The 21,381-nt window shown below is 52.3% G+C and overlaps 1 protein-coding gene across 1 annotated transcript; it reads right to left on the minus strand.

Annotated features, from left to right (window-relative positions):
* Window positions 1–251: 251 nt before the first annotated feature.
* On the minus strand, window positions 252–20,872 carry RHBDF1 (rhomboid 5 homolog 1; the record flags this gene model as incomplete). Its single annotated transcript, XM_080353750.1, has 17 exons — window positions 252–671; window positions 1,425–1,578; window positions 1,834–1,934; window positions 2,441–2,516; window positions 3,385–3,479; window positions 3,951–4,014; window positions 4,434–4,534; window positions 4,642–4,803; window positions 5,591–5,665; window positions 6,574–6,685; window positions 7,281–7,532; window positions 9,806–9,966; window positions 10,107–10,229; window positions 10,918–11,124; window positions 12,910–13,123; window positions 18,582–18,712; window positions 20,753–20,872. The coding sequence occupies 17 exons, from the start codon at window positions 20,870–20,872 to the stop codon at window positions 252–254; spliced, it is 2,568 nt and encodes an 855-aa protein (XP_080209876.1).
* Between the last annotated feature and the right edge of the window lie 509 nt (window positions 20,873–21,381).

Below are 21,381 nucleotides of genomic sequence, written 5' to 3' on the forward strand. Positions count from 1 at the left end.
AACTAGTGTAATAAAAATAATGGCAGCAGAAAAAGGTTCAATACAATTGAACAAGGCACAAAGTTCTGTTTTCAGAGTCTTCTGAGATAAGGCAAAAACATGCCTGCCAAGTGCTAAGGAGACAGTTTAAATTAACCACGGGCAGGGTTAGAAGTGTCATTGGATTAGAGGCTTTGTCCACACGGAACTGGCACAGCGAACGCAAAGACGGTGCCTCTCCAGTGCCTGCTCGAGAAGCCAGTCTTTGCCTTTCAGTGGAGCTGTGCATCCAGGTCGTATTTCTCGCAGAATTTGTCTGTGAATGGTATACAAGTAAGGAACTCGCACCACTCGCACTTGATGGGGTAGAAATAGAACAGAATCACAAGTCCTGAGAAGAGTGCAATGAAGATGAGCTGGAAAATTATAATTTGGCATCGCTTCCTATATAAATCAAACTTCCCAAAGCTAATGTAGGGCAGGAAGGCAAAGGAGAGGAAGAAACCACTGATAAATCCTGAAATGTGAGCAAAATTATCAATCCACGGCAGGAGGCCAAAGGCAAAAAGAAAAAGCACCACAGCCAGCAGCTTGAAGAAAGCCCTCCACGGGCGTGCCAGGATCTGCCAACTCTGGAAGAGCTCCACAAAGAGACATGCCAGAATCCCAAACTGGGATCCTGCAGGGCCGACCTGTGGAAGAAGAGCATTACAGGTAACGTGAAGCACATCCCATCTGCTTGGTGTCTGCAGCCAGCTCCAGGCATTACAGTTATTTATCACGCAACTCCTCATCCAGTGTTTCTTGGGAAAGAGACACTGCAGCCTACAACTTCTGCCTTATAGTGGGGTTCAGTGAGCTAAAGGGGCTTGGTTTGATTTAGGATCAAGGTAGGTGTGAGGCCAGCAAGCACCAGAACAGACTTTATATTTAAAAATGGCAGATCTGGTTTAAGTCACCAGAGTGGAGAAGCCATTAAAAGCAATCTCCTGGCTCCCCCCGCACACCACGTACTTCTTGTTGAAGGACCTGGAAGATAGTCCTCCAGGTCCTGCCATGCGGTCTTCTAAAGCAAAGCCAGATGGTGACATCAGACTTCTCCAGCTATGGCATGTGGGCAGGGACAGTCTGTAGGAAAGGTGAGCTCTGCTCTTTGCCCTGCTCCTGCCTGCCACTTGGGTGTGGAGGGTCTCTGCCCCCATATACAGCTCTCAATTCCCAGCCCATAAGGGGCCTCTCTTACCTTGGGGTTGGACAAGCCCAACGTTCGTTACAAGAGACCCTTCTTACTGCAGCCAGACTTCCAGCTGCAAATCTGCACAAACCGCGTGCTGCAGAGATGAGCCCAGCGCTGGTGTCTCTGCCTCCACCAGTGAATCACAGGCACATAGAAAAGGCTTGTGTTCAGGGCAAGTTTCTGGGACCCCAGTCTGCAGGAGACCCACCTCTGCTCTGTAGGGTAGAAATATTGCACTGGCAAGGTTCCCAGTGATGCCACTGAGCAGGTAGATGATAGAGATGCGATGCCATCCTGCCAGCTTCTCTAGGTCCCGCAGGATCGTCATTTGGAAACAGATGGAAACCAGACAGTGCAGGATCCTGCCAAGTTCAGAGTACAGGAGCTGAAGCAGCAGCTGCTGAAGTCATCCCTGTGCTTGTTTGTGTTCTTTGCCGAGAGGTCCTGCTGTGGCCTCACCCATTATTCTAATTATCCCTCCCAGCAAACACAGCATGGTAAACCTCAGCAGGGACAAAACTCAGGCCCTGCTGTGTCCCCCAGGACTGCCAAAACAGCCCTCACAGCACCTCCAGGGTCCCCCAGACGAACAGTGGAAGCTTTACACCTATACTTACCCAGCATGGAGGAAAAGTGACAGCCAGAGGCGGTAGAACTGGTCAGGGACTTCTGGATTTAGGAAAGGGAGGAGCCCACAGACATCATCCATGCAGTGCACCTAGGGCAGAAGAGGGGTTGTGAGGTGTGCGAGCCAGCACCGTCCTTTATCAAGGCCCAGGAGGGGCTGCAGTTGGCTCTGAAAGGGAGGCTCTTGCCCCTCTTCTCCACTGCATTAAGTCTCAGCCTGTCTCCACTACTGAGTTACATGTGAACGCACCCCACCAAAGGCAGCTTCATGCCCACATTCCTTACCCCAGCACACGCAAACTGAGACATCTGCATTTGTTCACCCATGGAGCAGGGGGTTGCATCCTCCCGCTGCTTCCACTGTGGTCCTGTCCTGGGCTTTTGTAGCTACCAGCCTAAGTCCTAAACTGGGCTCCAGAGAGGCGCAGATGCACTCTGTCACTACAGTCTAGATCAGCCACTTCCCCCGTGCTCAGGGCGGGACAGGACACAGAACTCTGACCTACACCGCACCACGGGCACCCCAGATCCTGCTGAGCTGCTAAGGGGAGCGGGAGGGAGAAGGGCAGCCGCACAAACGGCCAACTCTGCACTCACCTGAGAGCAAAGTGTTGCCTCCTCATGGAAATAGCCCCGCATAAACTCACAATACTCCCGTGAGGTTATTTCACACCTGGAGGAGGCACAGGCAATCAAATCAAGGAACAGGTTACGTGTGGAAGGCACAATGGACAATCCTGTGCCCTCACAGGCGCCCCACGCCCCCACCTTCAGCTGCCCCAGACGCTGCAGCATCTCTGCAACACATATGCCACTACATTCCCATTTGAGGCCAGTGCCGCCCTCATACACACCTCTTGCTTCTCTCTCACAGCCAAGCCTGAGCCACTCCCAGAGATTAACACCCTTCCTACAAGGGCTCCCACACAAGTGCTGAAGCTGAGCCAGCTGCAGCTGAGAACGAACCACCAGCGCTCGGGGCAGCTGTGTCTCTGGGGCTGGGGAGTCTGTGCCTCTGTTGCTGACAGAGTGGAAAGCTGGGGCTCAGCCAAGAGTGTCCTGTCATGACCTTCAGGGACAGAGAAGCTCCTTGGGGCAGCACTGATTTTCCTCCCTAACAGGGAAAGCCAGGCCCAAACACTGGATAACTCAAGCTGACAAGCAACGTGAGGAAGGACACCAGGCTGAGGCCAGTGTAGCCTGTCAGGACCAATATGTCCATTCCCAAAAAAAAATGCAGAACTCCCCAGCAGAAATATTTAATCCCTTTGAAGCTGAGTCCATCCAAACTGCAGGACCAGCTGAGCGAGATACCCTGCTGCAGTGCAGACTCAGGCCGGCTGTTATTTCCTGCTCATCCCAGAGTCCTGCTCCACCTGGGAGACCCGTCATGGCTCCCTGTCCAGCTCCCCTTCCGAGCACGGCTCTGGCTGCGTGTGGGAAGGACAAGGAGGACAAATGGCTGTGGCAACAACCTGAAAAAGGCCCCCTGTGTCTCAACCCAACACCCAGCCCCTCTCCATACAGGTAGAACTCGTTACCTTCCTTTGGTCCCAATGCAGCAGGGCCGGCCTGTGATCACGCAGTCCATGTGAAGGTGGTTGGTGTAATTCCCAGCACTGTTTTTTGTGCAGATCTGGAAAATGACAACAGGCTGCAGTGAGACAGCCATGGCTTTGCTTGCTGCCTGCGTAAGGTCAAAACAGGCCCTTGGGAAGAAGCCAGTCCCAGAAACATGGGCCTCCCAAAGCCTCCCTCTGATAGCAAGATGGTGACTGACACTCCACCTGCCCGAGCCATTTGGAGCCTCAGTCAACACCTCCTCTCCAACAAGACATGAAAACAGCACTTGGGCTGAGTCAGTCTCCATCGCCCTGTCACCCTGGCAGGGCACAGGGCTTTCAGGGCTTTAGGTGGTATGGGGGAACTTTTGTTGTTGGAGGGCTTCAAACTTTGGCTAGACAAAGCTGTGGCTGCCTTGATCTGATATCTGTGACAACAAGCAGCAGAGACCCCTTCCACCAACACAGCTGTGGCTCTGCAGAACGGGATGTAAATGCTATGTTCTGGCTGCCCACAAAGGCCCCATGCCACCAGTGATGCTCACCGGCCACTTGGTGATGTCATCTGGCCACTCATGCGGCTCCATTGAGGCCGGCTGCTCGCACACCCTGCAGCAACAGAAAGCAGACATCAGCCAGAGGAATTATTTTCCCCAGCACCAGCAGCAGGCAGGATCCCGCAGGGAGTCACTGCACTGCCCCTGTCCCAAAGCTGCAGCGCCAGGGCTCCCCTCTGTCCCTGGCTACATCAGATCAGCCAAGACTGTGCTGATCAAAGCCACGGCCTCATTCCAGCGAGCACAGATCGTGGCTTGAGCACAAAGGCAGCTGTTCGAGAGCACACAGTTGCCCAGCAACTCCCTGGCTCCATGTCCCTTGGTCTCCAGAGCAGCTGCTGTCCCATCCAGCAATCAACTGGCCTGGGACCCCCAGCTCTCTGACTACTGTCACAACAGCTGTGGTGGCCCCAGGACTAGGCAGGATCCAGGATTAGCCCCGGTGCCCCAGCTGGACTAGGCGAGACCTACCTGGGGTCCTGATGACAAACAGAACCAAATTGCCTCTTGCTTCCTGCCAGCATTGGTGTGCTGGGGTGGTGGGGCCACTTCACCCACACGGCCAGCGTGGACTGCAGGAGAGAGGAGAGGTGTCACTATGAAGCCCGGGCTGGGAGAAGCATCAACAGAAGTGGCCTTGAGCCTGCAGGGACAGCACGAAAAGGACCACTGCACTCACCGAGCACTCCTCCTCTGAAGTCTGCACGCAGCCCGACTTGTCGTTCCGTACGCAGCAAGCTGAGTGCTTCTCCTTCTCCCGCTTGGCGCTGATGAAGCTGTGCACTTGCTGGTCCTGCCTCATGCACGGTGAGAACTTGGCCCCTAGGTGGATCAGGGCCTCCTGGCAGAGAGGGAAACACTCAGCTCAGCCAAGGGGCAGGTAATGATTGCCCAGGGCAGTGCAGACTAGGGGAACGGTGAGTATCCCCATCATGGAATCATAGAATGGTTTGGGTTGGAAGGGACCTTAAAGATCATCAAGTTCCACCCCCCTGGCCATGGGCAGGGACACCTTTCACCACAGAGCCCCATCCAACCTGGCCTTGAACACTTTCAGGGATGGGGCATCCACAACTTCTCTGGGCAGCCTGTGCCAGTGCCTCACCACCCTCGTGGGGAAGAGCCACCCTCATAGCGAAGAAACTCAGGACTCAAGGGATCAGGAACAAGTCCTGCATGATGAAGTCCAACACAGTCAGGCACACTCCCAATATTTGCTTTGAAGAAGGCAAGTCCAGAACAAAAGTTCAGGGATTTCCTTGCCCATTGCCCCAGAAAGGCCAGGCCTCTGGCTGGGAAAGGAAACCTGGGGACACAACAGCCTTTTGCAGGGGGAATGGTATCAGGAAAGCTGTCCCACAGCATAGAGCTCCTGCATTTTCTCTAGCCCTACACTTGGCTTCGGAGGAACAGTGTGCACAGCAGGCATGCCAAGGCCCATCTCAAACTCCTGGTAGCCCCTGGGTCCAGGAGCACCGCTGCTCCCTGCTAGTGACAGCAGAACCCCATGGAAGTCCAACCAACAGCAGCTGCTAGCACCAAGCTCCAAGCAGCAGAGGGCCCTGGGGTGGCACGGCGGCAACACAGCGCCCCATCAGCCCATGACATTCCCTGGCAACAGCACTCACTGAGCTGGGGCCGATCCAGAAGTTTTCCTGCTGAACGTATTTGACATTTTCATAAACCCCTCTGTTTCGTAAGACCTGCAAGGAGAGAAAGCGAGAGCCCCATGAGCTCCTGCCCACACGATCAGCAAGGCAAGCAGCAGGGGTTGGTGAAAACAGCACTCGCAACAAACAGAAATCTCCACAGCCAACGACTGAGCACATGGTTCTCTCAAACTGGTCTTTTGCAGGATAACAGGTAAATCCCCATGAAGGCCTGGGCACCTTCATCTTAAGATGACATTTAAAATGTCTGTCTCTAGCTACTTTAACTTTCAAGCCACTCGCAGGTCTCCAGGCCCCGGGATTTCTTGAGAGCCTGCAAAAGTCTTCATACAGCTCAGAAGCACGAGCAGCACCTGCAGGCAGCATGGGCTGGGTGCCGTGACGGTGCTCTGAAAGCTGTCGGCCATGTAGGTGAGAAGCTCCCAAGGGCATCCCCTGCGTGAAGCGAGGATATGGCTGTAGAGATATGAACCCCGGGGACCTTTAGGATGCATGAGATTACCAACAGCTACAAAATCAGCTCTCAAAGTCAGGCAGGTCAGTTTTACTCTCGGCAGAAGCAAAATCCCACAACTGTTGCAACAACTTAACTCAGGTTTGAACTACTTCCCTGCTGTGAACATTCTCCCAGTCTCCATCAGGAGGGCAACAAGTTGTTTGAAAGGGCTTTCAGCACAGACACAGCGAGAGCCTGCACAGAGCCCACCATGCTTTGTGCCAGATACAATTTGATGTCAAGAGCAATGTGGCTACAGGAGGGACAGAGGCGGTGTGGGGGCTCACAGAGATGCTGCAGGCAGTGTCCCAAGGCCACACAGCCAGCATCCAGCCACCAAGGCCCTCAGGCAAGTAGCCAGTGTGCTGAGGACTATGACACAAGAGCCAGCAGCTGAAGGCTGAGACACAACCACGCTCCAGGCAAGTCAGGGGGATTTACTTACTGAATCAACAGTTTCATGTTGTGAGAACCCCACAGGGGCAATGCCATAGATGCACACAGCAAGGATGGTGATGAGTGAATGCACAAAGGTGACCCAGTAAGTGAAGAAAGGCCTGGATGGAGGGAAAGGGAAAAGATCAGAGGCAGAAAGCCTATTACATCTACTCACAGAACATAGGACAAAAGTTGCTGGTTTTCCCCAGGGGCCTTGGCAGAACCTGGGGTACAGGGCCAGGATCACCTAGGGATGCACGAGACTGGAGGCAAGGACCCAAGGTCTTGCTGGCAGACAGACCCTGCTCACTCTGACTGCCCCACTACACTGAGCAAGCCACCTTTTCCCAGAAAAAACTTCCCTGAGCACACATAAGCCTGAAGCCAAAGTGTGCTGTGTGTTTGAAATAATGACTTCAGGGGAATGATCAGAGGCAGGGATACCTGAGCCCTCCTGTTCATCACAGGGCAGTGGTGGTGGGGCAGAGATATGCAGTCCCTCCAGGAAGAAGAGATACAGACACCCAGAGCAACGTGAGGAGCAGGATGAGCTCCCAGTGCAGAGTGGTGCTAAAATGCTGCTGTCTGCTGCAGTTTGCACTGAGCAGCAGGTTTCACCCAACCACCCCGAGGCAGTGACCTGAGTCACCAAGGGACAACAGCAATCGCTCACTCGCTAGTTGTTGGGACCCGTTCTACGACTGCAGCTCCCACCTGTGATCATCCATGTCCTCAATCTGCCGCTTGACATAACTGTCGATGCGCTTGCGGTATGTCCGGTTTGTCAGCTTCCCTACCATCCCCAGGCCATACGGCCTCTTCTCCTTGGCGAAGAGCTTCCTGACGGGGACGGCGATGCGCTGGCCGCGCTTCTGCGGGCTGACACTCACCACCTCCTGCCGCAAGCGGACCTTGGGCTGTGCCAGCGCCCCATCCTTTTGCTTCCTCCAGCCTCGCTCCAATGGGCTGAAACAAAAAGCGGGACACAATGGTTTCCTTCTCCATGGCACAGCAATGGGGACCAGCCCTTCCCTGGTGTTTGGTGGCAGCAGACCCTGCGCCCTGTCTGTCCCACCACAGCTGACAGCAGACAGGGCGCCCTGAAGTGGACACTGTATTTCAAAGGGTTACACAGCACCAGCTGATGAAAGCGCAGGGCTACACGCCGCAGGTGGCACAAGGCAGCTGTGCCAAAGCAAGACCCACTGACAAGGAGCTCTCAAGGCTTTAAAGAGCGTTTCAGCAACAGACTAAAATGGGAAGGCTGCAGCCTCATGCGCATCTATTTCCCACTCTACTTAATTCCTCGTCCTCTGCTCTGTGAAATGTAGTTTAGCCCAGCAGTGGAAATCCTCACCCTCAAAGCACTTTACTGTCATAGACTGGCAAGTCAAACCCTTGTGCCCACCAAATCAGCCAGAGGAGGAGAGCAGGAATCCAAGCAGCCTCCCAGACCAAGAAAGTGATACTGTCACATGCTGCAAGCTGTGCCAGTTACCTCTCACAATCTGTCTTCCATTCCTCCCTTTATTTGCACTGACGTATGCATTTTTTGGGAGAACAACAAAACCAGGCTTCAACAACACAATAAAAATCCCAAGCACCACTGTCTAAAGGAAGGCTTTTTTACCAAAATAGAGCATGCAATGAATGTTGCACAGGCTGCTGGTGAATAGTACCTGCTTTGTAAGTCTCCACCATTTGAAGGTTTTGTATTTCTTTGCTCTTGAATGGAAGTCTGGAGGTCAGGTGTGCAGCATTCACATCCTGACCAAAAAACACCTGCCTACCACTTCAGCCTCGCTCCCTGCCCAGCGCTGTGGGAGCCATGTCCCTGACACACGCTCTGCTCCAGTTTACCTCCTCCAGCTTCTTAAACAACCCCCTCTGCACAAAGACAACAGTTGTCAGAAGTGGTGAGAGAAACCAGCTGACAAAGTTCTTTTCTGAAAGATCACCAGAGTATCTTGGAGAAATCACAACAGCTCTGAAGTATGGACAGACTACAGCATGAGGGAGAAACTGAACCTCTTTAGCCAAAAACCCTGCTGTGAAACTTCAGCTATTTTCAGTACTGCCCCTGGCAGAAGATGCATTTTTATAAAGCTGGAAGTCTCAACTAGGTTCACCTTCCCATGACTTGTCCCTTGGGAAGTCCTTCTCCCAACAGAAAGTGCAGATTCCGCTGCAGCCTCCTGTCGCCCCAAGAGTTCAAGTGGTTTCTGTGTTACGGATGTGCTATTTCCCAATATTTCCGGTGCTGGGCTATCAGCCTAAGCCAAAATAAACACCCGGCCACCTAAAAGGACACCTGACTATGATTTTGATAACAGTTCTCCGAAGAGTGAAAAGAAACTTATTTTCCTCAACAAATAAAACTATTTAAGGAGATCCAAATCGAGCCAAGAAGACTGAGACCATCTCAGAAGAGTGACAACAAACTCCCACCATTTGCTGCTTCCACTTATGTTAAGACTGAGTCAGGTTCTTGGAAACACTTGAAGGGAAAGCGCCAACACAGCAAGATGGGCTGTGAGCAGCAGAACCACAACAAGGACCTCCCTGTCTGCTCCGTGTTCACACCCAGCAGAGATCTCCGCTGGGGTGAGCTGCCAGCTAAGCTGGAGCTGACTCGGAAACGACACAGAGAAATTACTCAGGTGGAAAAAATCTAGGCATACAGTACAGTACCACCCACATATTTGTAGGGCCCTCAGCATCAGTGCCACACCTTTCTCTTGTTTCAAGTGAGGAATGTAGCCCAGCCCGACACTCAGCAATGCTTCACACCGCTCCTTGGAGCGAGACAACAGTTCATGGTGACAGTGACAATGGCAACAGAGTTCCTGTCTTTGCTGTGTTCCCCATAGCCAAAGGCTGGGCCCCCAGCATCCTCACGGCTGATTTGAAGTGTCTTTTGTTTCCCCCAGGCAGGATACAGTCTCTGAAACACATCACATGAGGGTAGAAGTTGCTGCAGAGACTGCACAGGTGGCCTCAGGGTCACCTTTCGCATGCAGGGGTAGCTGGGGCAGGACGTCTTAAAGCGGGGGCTAAAGAAAACCCATCACTGCAGTGCTCTTTGAGCTGTGCACCAAGCACCCACAGCACTCAGATCCTGGCTTCCTCCATGCAGGAGCAGCTGCCTTGCCCCACCAGCTGCCCAGCACCAAAGGTCCTGCTCTGAATGGGTTGGCCACCCCATGTTGGGCTTTGGCAGTTTCCAGGAAGACACTCACAGTAACAAGTGGCTTCTTTCAAGCTCATTTTTGTCCAAGGCACCTCCTGTGAGATCTGTCTGATCCAGAGGTTTCACCTCAGTGTCTTTGATTGCAGCTTCAGACGGTGACTCGAACACTTCATCTGGGTAAGTAGAGAGCTCTTCGTGAAGGACTCCTTCCTGGGCAGAGAAACAGAAGTCCCATCAGAAGAAACCAGCATCACATTTGAGATGTTGCTCTCTGCAACACACAGTCCTGCCAGACCTAGAGCCTTGTGCTGCCTCTGGGGCCAGCACCACACCAGAGCCCTGCTCCTCACCCGAGCAAAGAAAGAAGTGTCCAGCTCATCTGGAAAATCCACCGTGTCCTCCTCCAGGAAACTTGCTGGTGTGAAGCTGCGGCGCTGAGCTCTCCTCAGCGTGCTGTCCTTCACAGAGCGTCCCTGTAGCCAGAGAAAGTGGCATTGAGTCACTGCCAGAAACCTGAACACCAGGCACACGCAGGGCCACCCCAGCCAGCACAGCGGGAGCCCCAGTGCAGACCTGCTGGTGTGTGACACCTTCCTGGTGAGACTCACAAGTGTTACCCCACTTCTCAATCCACAGCGCCCACCTCCCACGAGGCTGAGGCTCACAACGTGCAACTCTGCCACGTTTTGTACAACGTCTCTGACCAAACCGCAGTGATGGGTGGTACTGGACACATCAAAAAGGTCACTGGGCCCAGGAAAGTGGACATGTGGCAGGATGAAGAGACTTGCACAGGAAGAGCCTCAGGTGCTTCTGTTCTTCCATGACTGCTGACCAGGTGCAGATGGACCACACAGAGGTCCAGGCAGGCTGAACTGGACCTGCTGGAATGCTCTGAGGCTGCTGGCTGTGGGAATCGTAGCCCACAGACCAATAAATGGACAGCAAGACCTGTACCAAAACCTAGCTATCATCCCTGCTTCTTACAGATCCTGCCTCCTAGACACATGGCTGAAACAGAACAGGAGATGGCTTGGTTTCTTCCCCCCACCACTGCTGCCCCCATCCTCTCTGCTCAGCAGCTCCTTCCCTCTCTCCCTTCTCTCAGGACACAGCCCCATCCTGCTGCCAGGCTGGTCCCTGCCCTCCCGCAGACAGTACCTTCACCAAAGCTGCAGCTGCTCGGAAGCTCATTTTGGCAACAGACTCCCGTTTCCGCCGTCGCGGGAGGCGATTGAAGCCTGAGCGCGAGCTGGTGAAGGAGCAGAGCGACGTGGCGCCCGGCGTGATCGGTGTGTGTGGGATGCTGCAGCCGTCGTTGTCGTCAGCCATACGGAAAGCTCGCCCGCGGGCCAAGGGGTCTATGATCTGCCAAGAGAAGCAGCCCGTCAGTCCAGTCACCCCCAAACCCTTCCCTACAAAGCCCTCTCTGCAAGCAAACATCCCGAGCCCATGACAGTGGCCTGGCTCCTGGCATTGACCAAGAACTAGGCTGCACAGAGCAACAAGCAATTCTAAAAATAAGGAGACACGAAATAACCTGTTTCAAGCTCAGCCCTTAGTGGTAAGCCTCAAACCTAAGTCCTCAAACCCCTCCCCATGCCCTGGGTTTTTTTATTTATTTATTTTTTTTTTTCTTTCATTGGTATTGATTATTTTCACCCAGAATGTTCCTGATGTTCACAGAAGACTCCAAACCTCCTTTGGCCCTTCCTAAGCTCTTGGTTTTATTCACCTCCTGTGCCAGTGAGCTCTACAGTCACAGACCGTGCTGTCTGAACAAGAGTTTGAGAAATCCATGAGAAAGCCATGCTCTTTCTCCAGCTAGTTTCCTTTCTAATACTGGACAGCCCAGAAATTAAAACAGTATCCTCTTGAAGCTTAACTGTATATTTACATCTATTTCCATTAATTAAGTTATAACAGCTGGGAAAAGCAGGCAAGATTCCAGGAGCTGCAAGCCCTTCTTTGGGACTCTTCAGGCCAAAGCTCCCACTTCTTCCAAACATATGAATTAGCCTAATGAAAATATTGCCTTCAGCTACAAACCTTGCCTCTGTCCTTACATCATCACAGCTGTGGTTTCCATAAGACTTCTATGCTTGATCCTAATGTTTATGAGCTTTTTTTAATCCACAGTTGCACGCTCAAGAGGAAGCCTTATTGGCTTAGACCTACTGATACCATATTCTTATTTAATGTAGCCCACAGAGCCCAGCAATATTTCTGAGTCCCCTGTGATCAAAGACTAACTGCAAGACACTCCAACTAGTAAGAAAACAGGAAAGAGCATGACAAGGTGAAACTTGACTGAAAGATGCGCAATATTGTCCTCTGCTTCAGTAATGCAGCCAGACTTCAGGTCACAGACTAACCTGCTTTGGAAGGAATTTGTTTCCCCGCTTGCCCAGGCTGCACTGGTGCTCATTCATGCACAGTCATCAACCACATCGACTGCTATCGCTGAATGGAGCAAAGGAAAGAGCTGGGATATCATGGGCTAGTTCTGAGGTGCTGGGAACTGGTTGTACTTGACTGGGCCCTGTCCCCTGGGGTCACACTTGAAGGTAGCGAGTAGGGGGCTACCAGATGCCCTTTACAGGCACCCAAAACCATTTCTGAGGAGCTGTGAGCAGAGCTGTAGCACTGCTGGTGCAAGAGACAGTTTTCAAAGTCCTAAAGCATAAGCAGATTTCTATGAGGACAGTAGTTGTGCTATTGCCTACATTCTGCGTGGGACAAGGATCCACTGGGCAAGTCCTGAGTGACACCAGGCCTGTTACTGGATACTGAGATCAGGATACCAGCCACTCTGTGTACAACAGAACTTTGTCCTTGCAAAATGGCAGCAAAAGGCCCGAGCTGAGAGCTCTGGGACATGCTGCACACACCTAATCACTACCATAGTCACAAGGTGACAAACACGGCTCTGAGCCTATCACCAAAACAGCCGAGGGATCTGAGCCAACAGGACCAGAGATTGCCAAAGGAGGGAGTCTGCCAAACTGTCTCCAAGACTTGGGAAGTGTCTGAGCATGGAGCCCAGACATGTTCAGGCACAACTAAGCCCACAGATAGGTCAGAGCTGCCAAAGTGCTAGAGACATTGTGCAGGAAGCTCACAATGGCCTTGACTCTGTCCCAAGTTACTCACCTTTTGCATGCCCAGCTGGCAGGGTCCAACGTAGAGCGGAGGAGGAGTCTCTGTGCTTGTTAGAGAAATATTGTCCTGACTGGGCAAGTCCATTTCCCGGATGACCTGAGGTTTCAGCTTCCCGTACCGCAGGCTGCAGTGGCGGAGGCTCTTTCTCTGCCATTTCTGAGTAGCGTCACTGTCTTTGCTCACCCCAAACCAGTCCGCTGTGCCTCTGAAAGATGCCAGCACACAAGAGCAAAGAAGCATTATGTTTGCTTGGACTATGCACATGAAAAGACAAAGCCCCTGGTGATCACTTCCAGCCCACCCTGATTCAAAGGCAGGCAGAACTCCTCCCCACAAGCATCTCACAGCCTGTCCTCAGCTGGTTTTAGCAACCTGACAGATGCTGGCCAGAAATGTTCAACCGCCATCAGCATTCTATCTCTTTAGACAGAAGAAAAATGACAGGAGAGATTCATTGTGTGTAAAAGACAGATTGTTCTGAGTTTTTCTAAAAAGAAATAAAAAGAGATGGAACAAAAATTCAGAAGATAATTTGGTGAAAGGATTTTCTTTCTTTTAAAATTATGTATTAAAAACACTTACCGTCTGCAGGCCAGCTCTAGGTCCCCATTGTGGGACTACTGTTTCATGGCTCTGGAGCTTCTCCCAAGAGCCACCAGAATTCATGGTTCTCTCCCAGCCTCCCCACACACTCCCAGGATATCCCAAATTTCTCCATGTCATGCTGCAGGATTTCCATCCTCCTCGAGGGTAACACTAATTGCAAATGTTTGCTGTGGTCCTGATCTCTGCTATGGCAGACACACACAGCTCCAAACTTTTGGTTGCAGAAGAAGAGCAGAAGGTTGCAGCTGTAAGGTAGGTTTGCTGCCAAGAGGCTGCTGTCACGGAAGAGCACTGGATCGGAAGTAAAATCCCGAGGAAAGCAGAGAGGGATTGAGATAAGTCAGACTAACAAACTACTTCAAATGCTGCAAGACAGCTGGCACCCTAAACCTCCAAAGACCATCGCAGCCCTGCCAAGCTTTTTCCACTGTGGTTAATCCTTCCTCAGGAGATGACGAGCTGTGTCAGCCTACAGTTGTCTGACCCAGGTGTCGAAACCTGAAAGTCCTTCCAAGCCAAACCCGAAACCCTGGCCTCGGGCCCCCTGCTCAGGGGCAGGATTTCCAGCTGCTGAGAAGCAAGACCTCACAGATCACAAAGGGAGTATTAAAACATACACTGGAGTAAAGGCTGGGTTAAATCTAGAATTAGGTCACACAGAGAAACTGAGTCAGTGCACTGGAGACAGGAAACTAGTCCTGTGTTTTGCACCCTATCAAACAAAAATACCATCAAACAACAGGAGAAGGTGCCCTGCCAACATGTAAAAGGATGTGAGTTCAAATCCTACAGCCTCTCCAGCTAAAACCTCCAGATATAAACCACCACACGTTACCCTCAGCCTTCCCTATTCTCTCAGCGATCCAGAACAGACCTTTCAGAGCACACAAAGTCAGGCGGGCCATTGATACATCGTACCTGACTTCACTGACTCAAATGTCTCCAAATGCTTCCAGCAAGCCAACAGGGGCTACACGAGACACGCGGGTCTTGGAGCACTGCTCTGCCCCCACGGACCCACATCTCATCTGAGCAATCTGTGCAAGGGCCTGGGGTCAGCACCTGGGCTGACAGACCCAAACCCAGCCTCTGGCACAGAGGTAATGCCCTGTGCAGATGCATGTACACAGGGCTGCTCCTCAAAGGGTGAGGACTGACGACTGTTTGCGCCCGCAAGAGCCTGCTGATGCACGGCCCATTGCACCAACAGCAGCGCCTCAGAGCCCTCCAACACTGCGCTAGCCTGGGGGGACAAGCACCGTCACAGCTGCTTTGTGCTGTGAGGACCGCTCCTGAACTGCCAGAGACCACTACTGGTCCAGGGCCAGGGTAAAGAGCTGTCCTACTCTCTGATCATAGTCAAGATAGTCCAAGAGAGCCGACTACAGAGCTCAGGGTATTTGGAGCATCCTGGGAAGATGCTGAACACCCCTGTCCAGCTGGGGAGCCTCATCACATCTTACAGACTCCCTAGAGCACTGTAATAGCAACAAACCAACATCAGAGGTCAGCTCTCACTCCATCGTATTGAGCTAACCAGCTCTGAAAGCCCAAGACCAAACACAAACAGCCACCAAAGGTGGACACAGTGCCAGCGTGGCATCTGACCAGGGTTGCAGTGAGGACGGAATGCAGAATGGACTCCGGTCCCTGCTACACACAAAGTCACATTGTCTGATTTAAAAATTTACTGAGCTCCAGTCTTGGGGTAGTGGTCGATGGGCCATTGCGCCCTGGACTCCCGGAGTGGCTCATCTCCTTGGTGCTAAGTAAATGAAGACCTGCACCTCAAAAAGAAGACAGTCACATTTGGATTAGAAAAAGCCATGATGTCAACAGGGAAAAAGCGAATGTCCTATTCCATTCATCAGCTTCTGAGTGTCCTCTGGACTAACATGACTAGCATCTGTTCAGTGCTGCTTCCTCTCCTTTCCGTTCTGCCCAAAGGATGCTTTGGGGCCAACATATGTGTACGTCACATGTTGCATTGATGCTAGAAAAGGCAGGCTGTGCTGTGTCTGCCCTGGGGAGATATTCCAGCTGTGGTGAGCACCAGGAGCTTGACAGCTTGTTAGGAAAGGCAGGAGGGAGTGAGGCTGGTGGGTGGACAGCTTGTTAGACCATGCTACTTATTGACAGCTGCCTACTTATTTAGTATGAGTGATCACTGGTTTTTGTTAGAGGCACACATGGCTTTCTCACTGCCACCCATTCGCGGGCCTCCTGGCCATCCCTGGGAAGGCAACGTGGTCCCAGCAACAGCCAGAATCTGTGCAGTTCACAACAGCCCTTGCACACGCATGCAGGGGTGGGTTTCACACTCAGTGCTACCAATACCTGAAAAATGATCGGGGCAGGGACTGCCGCTTTCTCAGGGAGCTCCTGCCTGCCCGGTGCCCACGAACGGGCAGGGTCTGACTCCTTTGAAACCGTACCTGTCTGCTGCAAAGAAAAGACAGCTGAAGGGAAGAAGCCCGCAGGGCTGTGGAAGGGAGCAGCGACCTGCATCCAGCCCCTCCTCATCTCCTTCCTCAGCCCCATTGGCAGCAGTTATGCAACACTGCACGTGACAGCAGAGTCCAGCTGAGAGCATGACCCAAGAGAAACAACCAAACTCAAACCACACAACACCATCTCTGAACCTAGGAGGCTGCAGAATTCCGTTGGTGTGTCTGCACCTCCAACGTGTCTCCCATCATTCTTGCAGACACCAGGGGTGCCGCAATCCCCCTGCACTCCCAGACCTCTGTGATCTGTCTTCTTTTACCCACTCACCCAGCTACAGATCCCACTGGCTGGCTTTGGACACTGCAGTATGAAACTATGGAGGTGTCAGCAGGCCACGATATGTTCTGCACAGATATAAGTGTCTGATGCCCCTGGATGTGCCCTGGGCCCATTCTGGTTAACGCTGGAGGGCACAAGTCTATCGGTGCCACAACTACTGCTCATGTGGACATCTCAGACATCCTGGGAGACTGGAAATGGTGTTAGATGCCTACAGTTGGGCACCTGAATTGCTCCCCTGCAATGATCTGAAACACAGAGGCTTGACCTTTGGCCCACACCTGACCTGCGTCCTGCAAGGCCCAGCGAACAGGATGGTTTGGACTCCTGCTGCCAGAACAGTTTCACATTCTGTGCACCCTGGGGATTGTGTTAAGCAGAAAACCTGGAAGCCAGTCCCCCTGGACTCACAAAGCAAATCACCAAGGCATCTTTGTGGATGCCTGGCCTGCAATGCTCCATCGCACTCCTAAGTCTGCCATACAAAACACAGTTTTTTAGGCCTTTCCTTGGTACTTTCCAGTTCCCTGTCCTTGTTTCTGATACACTTATTTCATGCTTTTATTGCTACTGTACACATCTTGTGTGCATCTCCTGCAGTTCTGCCCCTTGGGAAGTCCTTTCCACCACTGCTCTTGCTTTCCTGCCCACATCTCACAGCACTTTGCAGAAACCACCTGCAATCTGCAAGTTCTCCAGCAGAAAGAGACCCGGCCACCCCCTGAGCTGCACAACAGTCTGTGTGGAAACAGCTCAGCACTGCAAAATAGCATAATTCCCCCACACATACTTTGAGCAGGAGACTCCCAGGACTTCCAAAACTATTTGTGCACCTCTGGGCCAGTCCCTGTGGGACCACATGTATCCCCAGCATTCAAAATGTCTGCACAGTCCGCTAGGAACAGGCGGGGATGCTGCCACCAGCCTGGGCCCAGCGCTGCAATTACAGCATGGTAAGCAGAAGACTTGTTACAAGGTCTGTCCGTGAAACAGCCACATGTGCCTGCCCAAGGCCCTGCTGCTAAGCAGGACGTTAGCATCTCCCTCAGGACTCCTTCCTTGCTCACTTGTAGCTCCATGTGCCTTTTCTGTTCTATAGTATAGTAGCACTGGGGGTACATTTGTTCCCCCAGCACCCAAGTGGTTTGCAGCTCCCCAACCTCTCCACCATACACACAAGCTGCACGTTGTGAGGACCTCTTGGGGAGAAGGAGATCCTGGCCCTCCTGCTCAACATCTCTTGACAGGGCCTCTGCAGTGCCTTCCCAGGATATCTCCTCATCCTTGGCATGCTCTTGAGTAATTGTCCTCATACAGAGTGGGACAAGGACAGGGAGGTGAAGGAACTGGCAGTCTAGGTGTGCAAGGACAGCTACAGGTAGGCTCAGAATCTGCCCATGGCTCTGAAAAGAGCAGATAGACACTGCTTCACAGCTCAGCCCTCCCAACCTCACAAAAAGCAGGATCACAGAGAGCTGCTATGGGAGAGCTTCACCACCAAGGCAGCTGGGGAACGTCTGAGGCGAAGGAAAACAGTGTGTGGGAGGTTAGTCTCTCCCATTGCTGGAAAGCTGCTCCTTCGTGAGTGGGCGAAGCCTGGCTGGCTGGAAGTGCCCCCGACCTGTGGAGCCCCAGAGATGCTCCTGGGATGCAGGCAGGCCTGACACGCTGCCAGGGATACAGGCCAGGCACCTCAGGAGAGCAGCTGGGAAAGCCACTCCCTTTGGACAAACTGGGATAAGCCTTTGCCACGGGGAGGGAAAGACCATCCAGATGCATGGTCATGTCTCAGAGACCCCTGGGTCGTGACGAGGAATAACCTTCTGTGTGAGGGACAGGACTGGAGCAGTCTCTCCTTACCCTCCATCACCCCCGTAGCCAGCTCAAGGAACTGTCAATGAGCTATTGCCAGAAGCCAAGCTGCTGAGAGCCCTGGGCTGCTTGGGATGGGATTCTGCCTCCCCAGCAATCACACGCTCTCAGATATCACACCAAAGCAAGCCCTGCACGCCACATCGTACAGTCTCAGCTATACATCAGGGCCTGAGGCATCCTGTTATTCATCTCGGCTCATATGTTGGGGACCTATCTGCAACCACCCTCTTCAACCCTCACGATAGATAACAAGGGAGATAAACTAATCCTGCTGTGACAGCATGCCACTTAAGTGCCAGGCAATGGGGCAAGCAGAGGACCATAACTTCAAAAATAAAGGATGGCAAGACATGGCAGAATCCACTAAAGCAGGCTCCATGAGCTCAGTGTCTCACCTCTTGATGGTCTGGGTGATTGAGGTCTGTCGTTGTAGCACCGGTCGCCTCACTTCGTTCGGCAGGGAGGGCACGCGGGTGTTGTCAGCAGGCATGCTCACGCTTCGCAGAAAGGCCTGACGTCTTGTTGGCTGCAAAGAGAAGCAGGAGGGGACTCAGTGTTCTCAGAGTGCTGTTCTACAACATCAGCCAGGGTGTGAAACAGTCAGAAATTCAACAGCCCCCCATGCTCATGGCATGCAGCTGGGCAGCAAAATCAGGCTAGGAACGGCCAGGATTAGCCAGGTTAGCCAGGAATGGCTCTGCAGAAACCAACAGTCAGCACCAAGCATCTGCATGTTGCAGTGGGTCTCAGTTCAGACTGGTGCTAGCCTGGCCCATGGTATGACATCCATTTGTAGACAGTGTATTACATGAGAAATATATCCTCGTAGCCAGAAGGAACCCAGATCACACACTCCTAGACCACTCCACAAGGTGAAGAAAAGCACAAAAAGCAAAATATGCTTCATAAGTGACTCTGGATCTGCCTGTGAGAGCTGTGGGTGGGTCTGTGCTGTAGCTGCTGCCTGGTGCAGGCTAAGCAAGCTGGGAAAGCCACATCAGCTTTGTTTATAACCCAATAGTCTGGACACACTCAGGTCTGAAAGCTCTTGGCATGTCTTGGCTGAATGTCACCTACCAAATATGACATAACTCTTCAGACTGTTCTCAGCCCGTACAGCTGCCTCCCCAGGGCCGCTCTAGATTAATTTTTCATCAGCTTGGCAGAGCCACCGTCTCCCATGCAGGCTGAGCAGACTGCCCCTCTGGCAAGTAACGCCCTGATCAATTGTTTCTCTTGGTCAGACACTGTCTGTGCCTCAGGACTGCTTGCGACTTCAGCCACTCTAGCTCAGAGAGCTAATAATTTCCACTAATTTCAACATTTTTAATATGGTTTATGTGAAAACAATATCAAACAATATCTTTTGGCTAAAAGTCAAAGAAACCCATTATGCATTCCCATCCTGACAGCTCATGCTGTGCACACCGGACCTCCAGAGAACATTACCTCCACCAGCTTCCATCATAAGTACAGTGTGCCCCTCCAGAAGATGCCCATCTGGATTTATAGATTTCAGGTAAGAGAACATCCATCAAAGCTTTAAATAAGTCATTCAGAAGGTTTCAACCTGCACTGTTAAAACCCTGCATTCCACTTCTAATCTCTGCAGACTGAACCCTGATCACTTTCCTTCCAAGGGAAAAACAGGACCAAGATTTATCTGCCAGAAGCTGTCACACCACTCCCCTCCAGGACAGTTGTACAACCTTCCATTTTTCTGATGGCCCAACTGTTCTTTGACGTAAGCAATTAAGGCAGACATCACGCTCCACCCCTGGAGCTGGGCAGTTTGAACCCTCCGGCTCTGCCTTTTGTGCAGGGAGTCTCTGTCCCCGCAGCAAGGTCACACGAGCAGCCAGCAATCATCCTACACAGGTCTCACCCCTACAGTAGAGGTTTTGTCACTTCGTAGCAGAAATTCCTATTATTTTTCCTATTCCCAACACAAATACGGATGTTTTGCTCTTATACTTTGCACAGTTCCTCTTAACCTATCACCCCATCTCTATTTCACCACTCTTCAGTGTCACTTATTTCTCTATCCCACGTGATTTTCTTCTGTGCCTCATGCTGGTAACAGCTTTGTGTTGCCAGTAACTGTTCTTTCTCTGCTGTTAGTGACAAGAGCCTGTCATTATCTTGGCTGCTCATAAGTCAGATTCATTCCCTGCTCATTTCAGCAGGAGCTCCAGCACTTCCAGGCCCTCATGTTTCTTTAGGGGCCCTTCACCTCTCCAGCCCCCTTAAGAAATGCTTGCTTGAATACCTCACTTCCATATCCCCCAGCCAGGATGCTTTTCACAATCCCCACATCCAAACAGTCACATCCCCTGATCTGAGCACATCAGCAACCCACCCTCGTCCCTCCCACATCCCCTTCAAGGGGGAGTTAATTACTGATCAGAAATACACCCAATGGCTCTGCCGCTTCTCACGTGGCCTCATGACGTGCCACCACACACAGTCAGGACTGCTGAAGACCATGAGCACAGGCAAGTTCTTGGTGCAGCAGGGCTCTGTGCACCCCCCAGCCCCGCAGACCCTCCTGTCCCAGCCTCTGTACCTGCATGGGCTGGGGCTCTTCTGGCACCGACACAGGCACTGGCACCGGGATGTCCAGTTTTAACCATGGTGGCTTCTTCCGCTGTAAACTGCTCGTGCTGTCGTGTCGCACCTCCGACATCGTCCCACGTTTGTCCTCAGGCCTAGGAGAGGGGAGAAATCACAGTTGGGAGGGGGCCACGCCAGCAGGGCCGAGCAGGGCACCGTCCTCCAGGCTGCGGCTGATGGGACACAAGCCCCACGCTGGACAACTTCCCAAATACTCGTGAGGTTTCAGGCGTCACAGCTTGTGTCCACACTGCTCAGCCAGGACCAGACACTCGGAGGACACGGCATATTTCTAAGGCCCGCAGGATCTCCAGCCAGGTGCCGGAGACCATGGTCACAAGTTTGACAGTCACCTCCCATTAAGGTTTTTGCTGAGATCCAGATTTCTTAAGAACCAGTCATGAATTAAATCTTAATGAGATCTGGATCCAGTCCAACCAGCTAAGTAACTGCAGCACCAAAAGCCACTGACCTCCCTCTAAAAACAGCTTGTGACTCACACACGCGTCTTGCCCTCCCAAAGCCAAGCATCGCGCTGTCCTACCCAACTGCTACTGAGCAATTAGCAAGTGGCCATTCCTC

The sequence above is a fragment of the Nesoenas mayeri genome (genome assembly GCF_963082525.1).
Source record: "Nesoenas mayeri genome assembly, chromosome: 15".
Classification (NCBI taxonomy): domain Eukaryota; kingdom Metazoa; phylum Chordata; class Aves; order Columbiformes; family Columbidae; genus Nesoenas; species Nesoenas mayeri.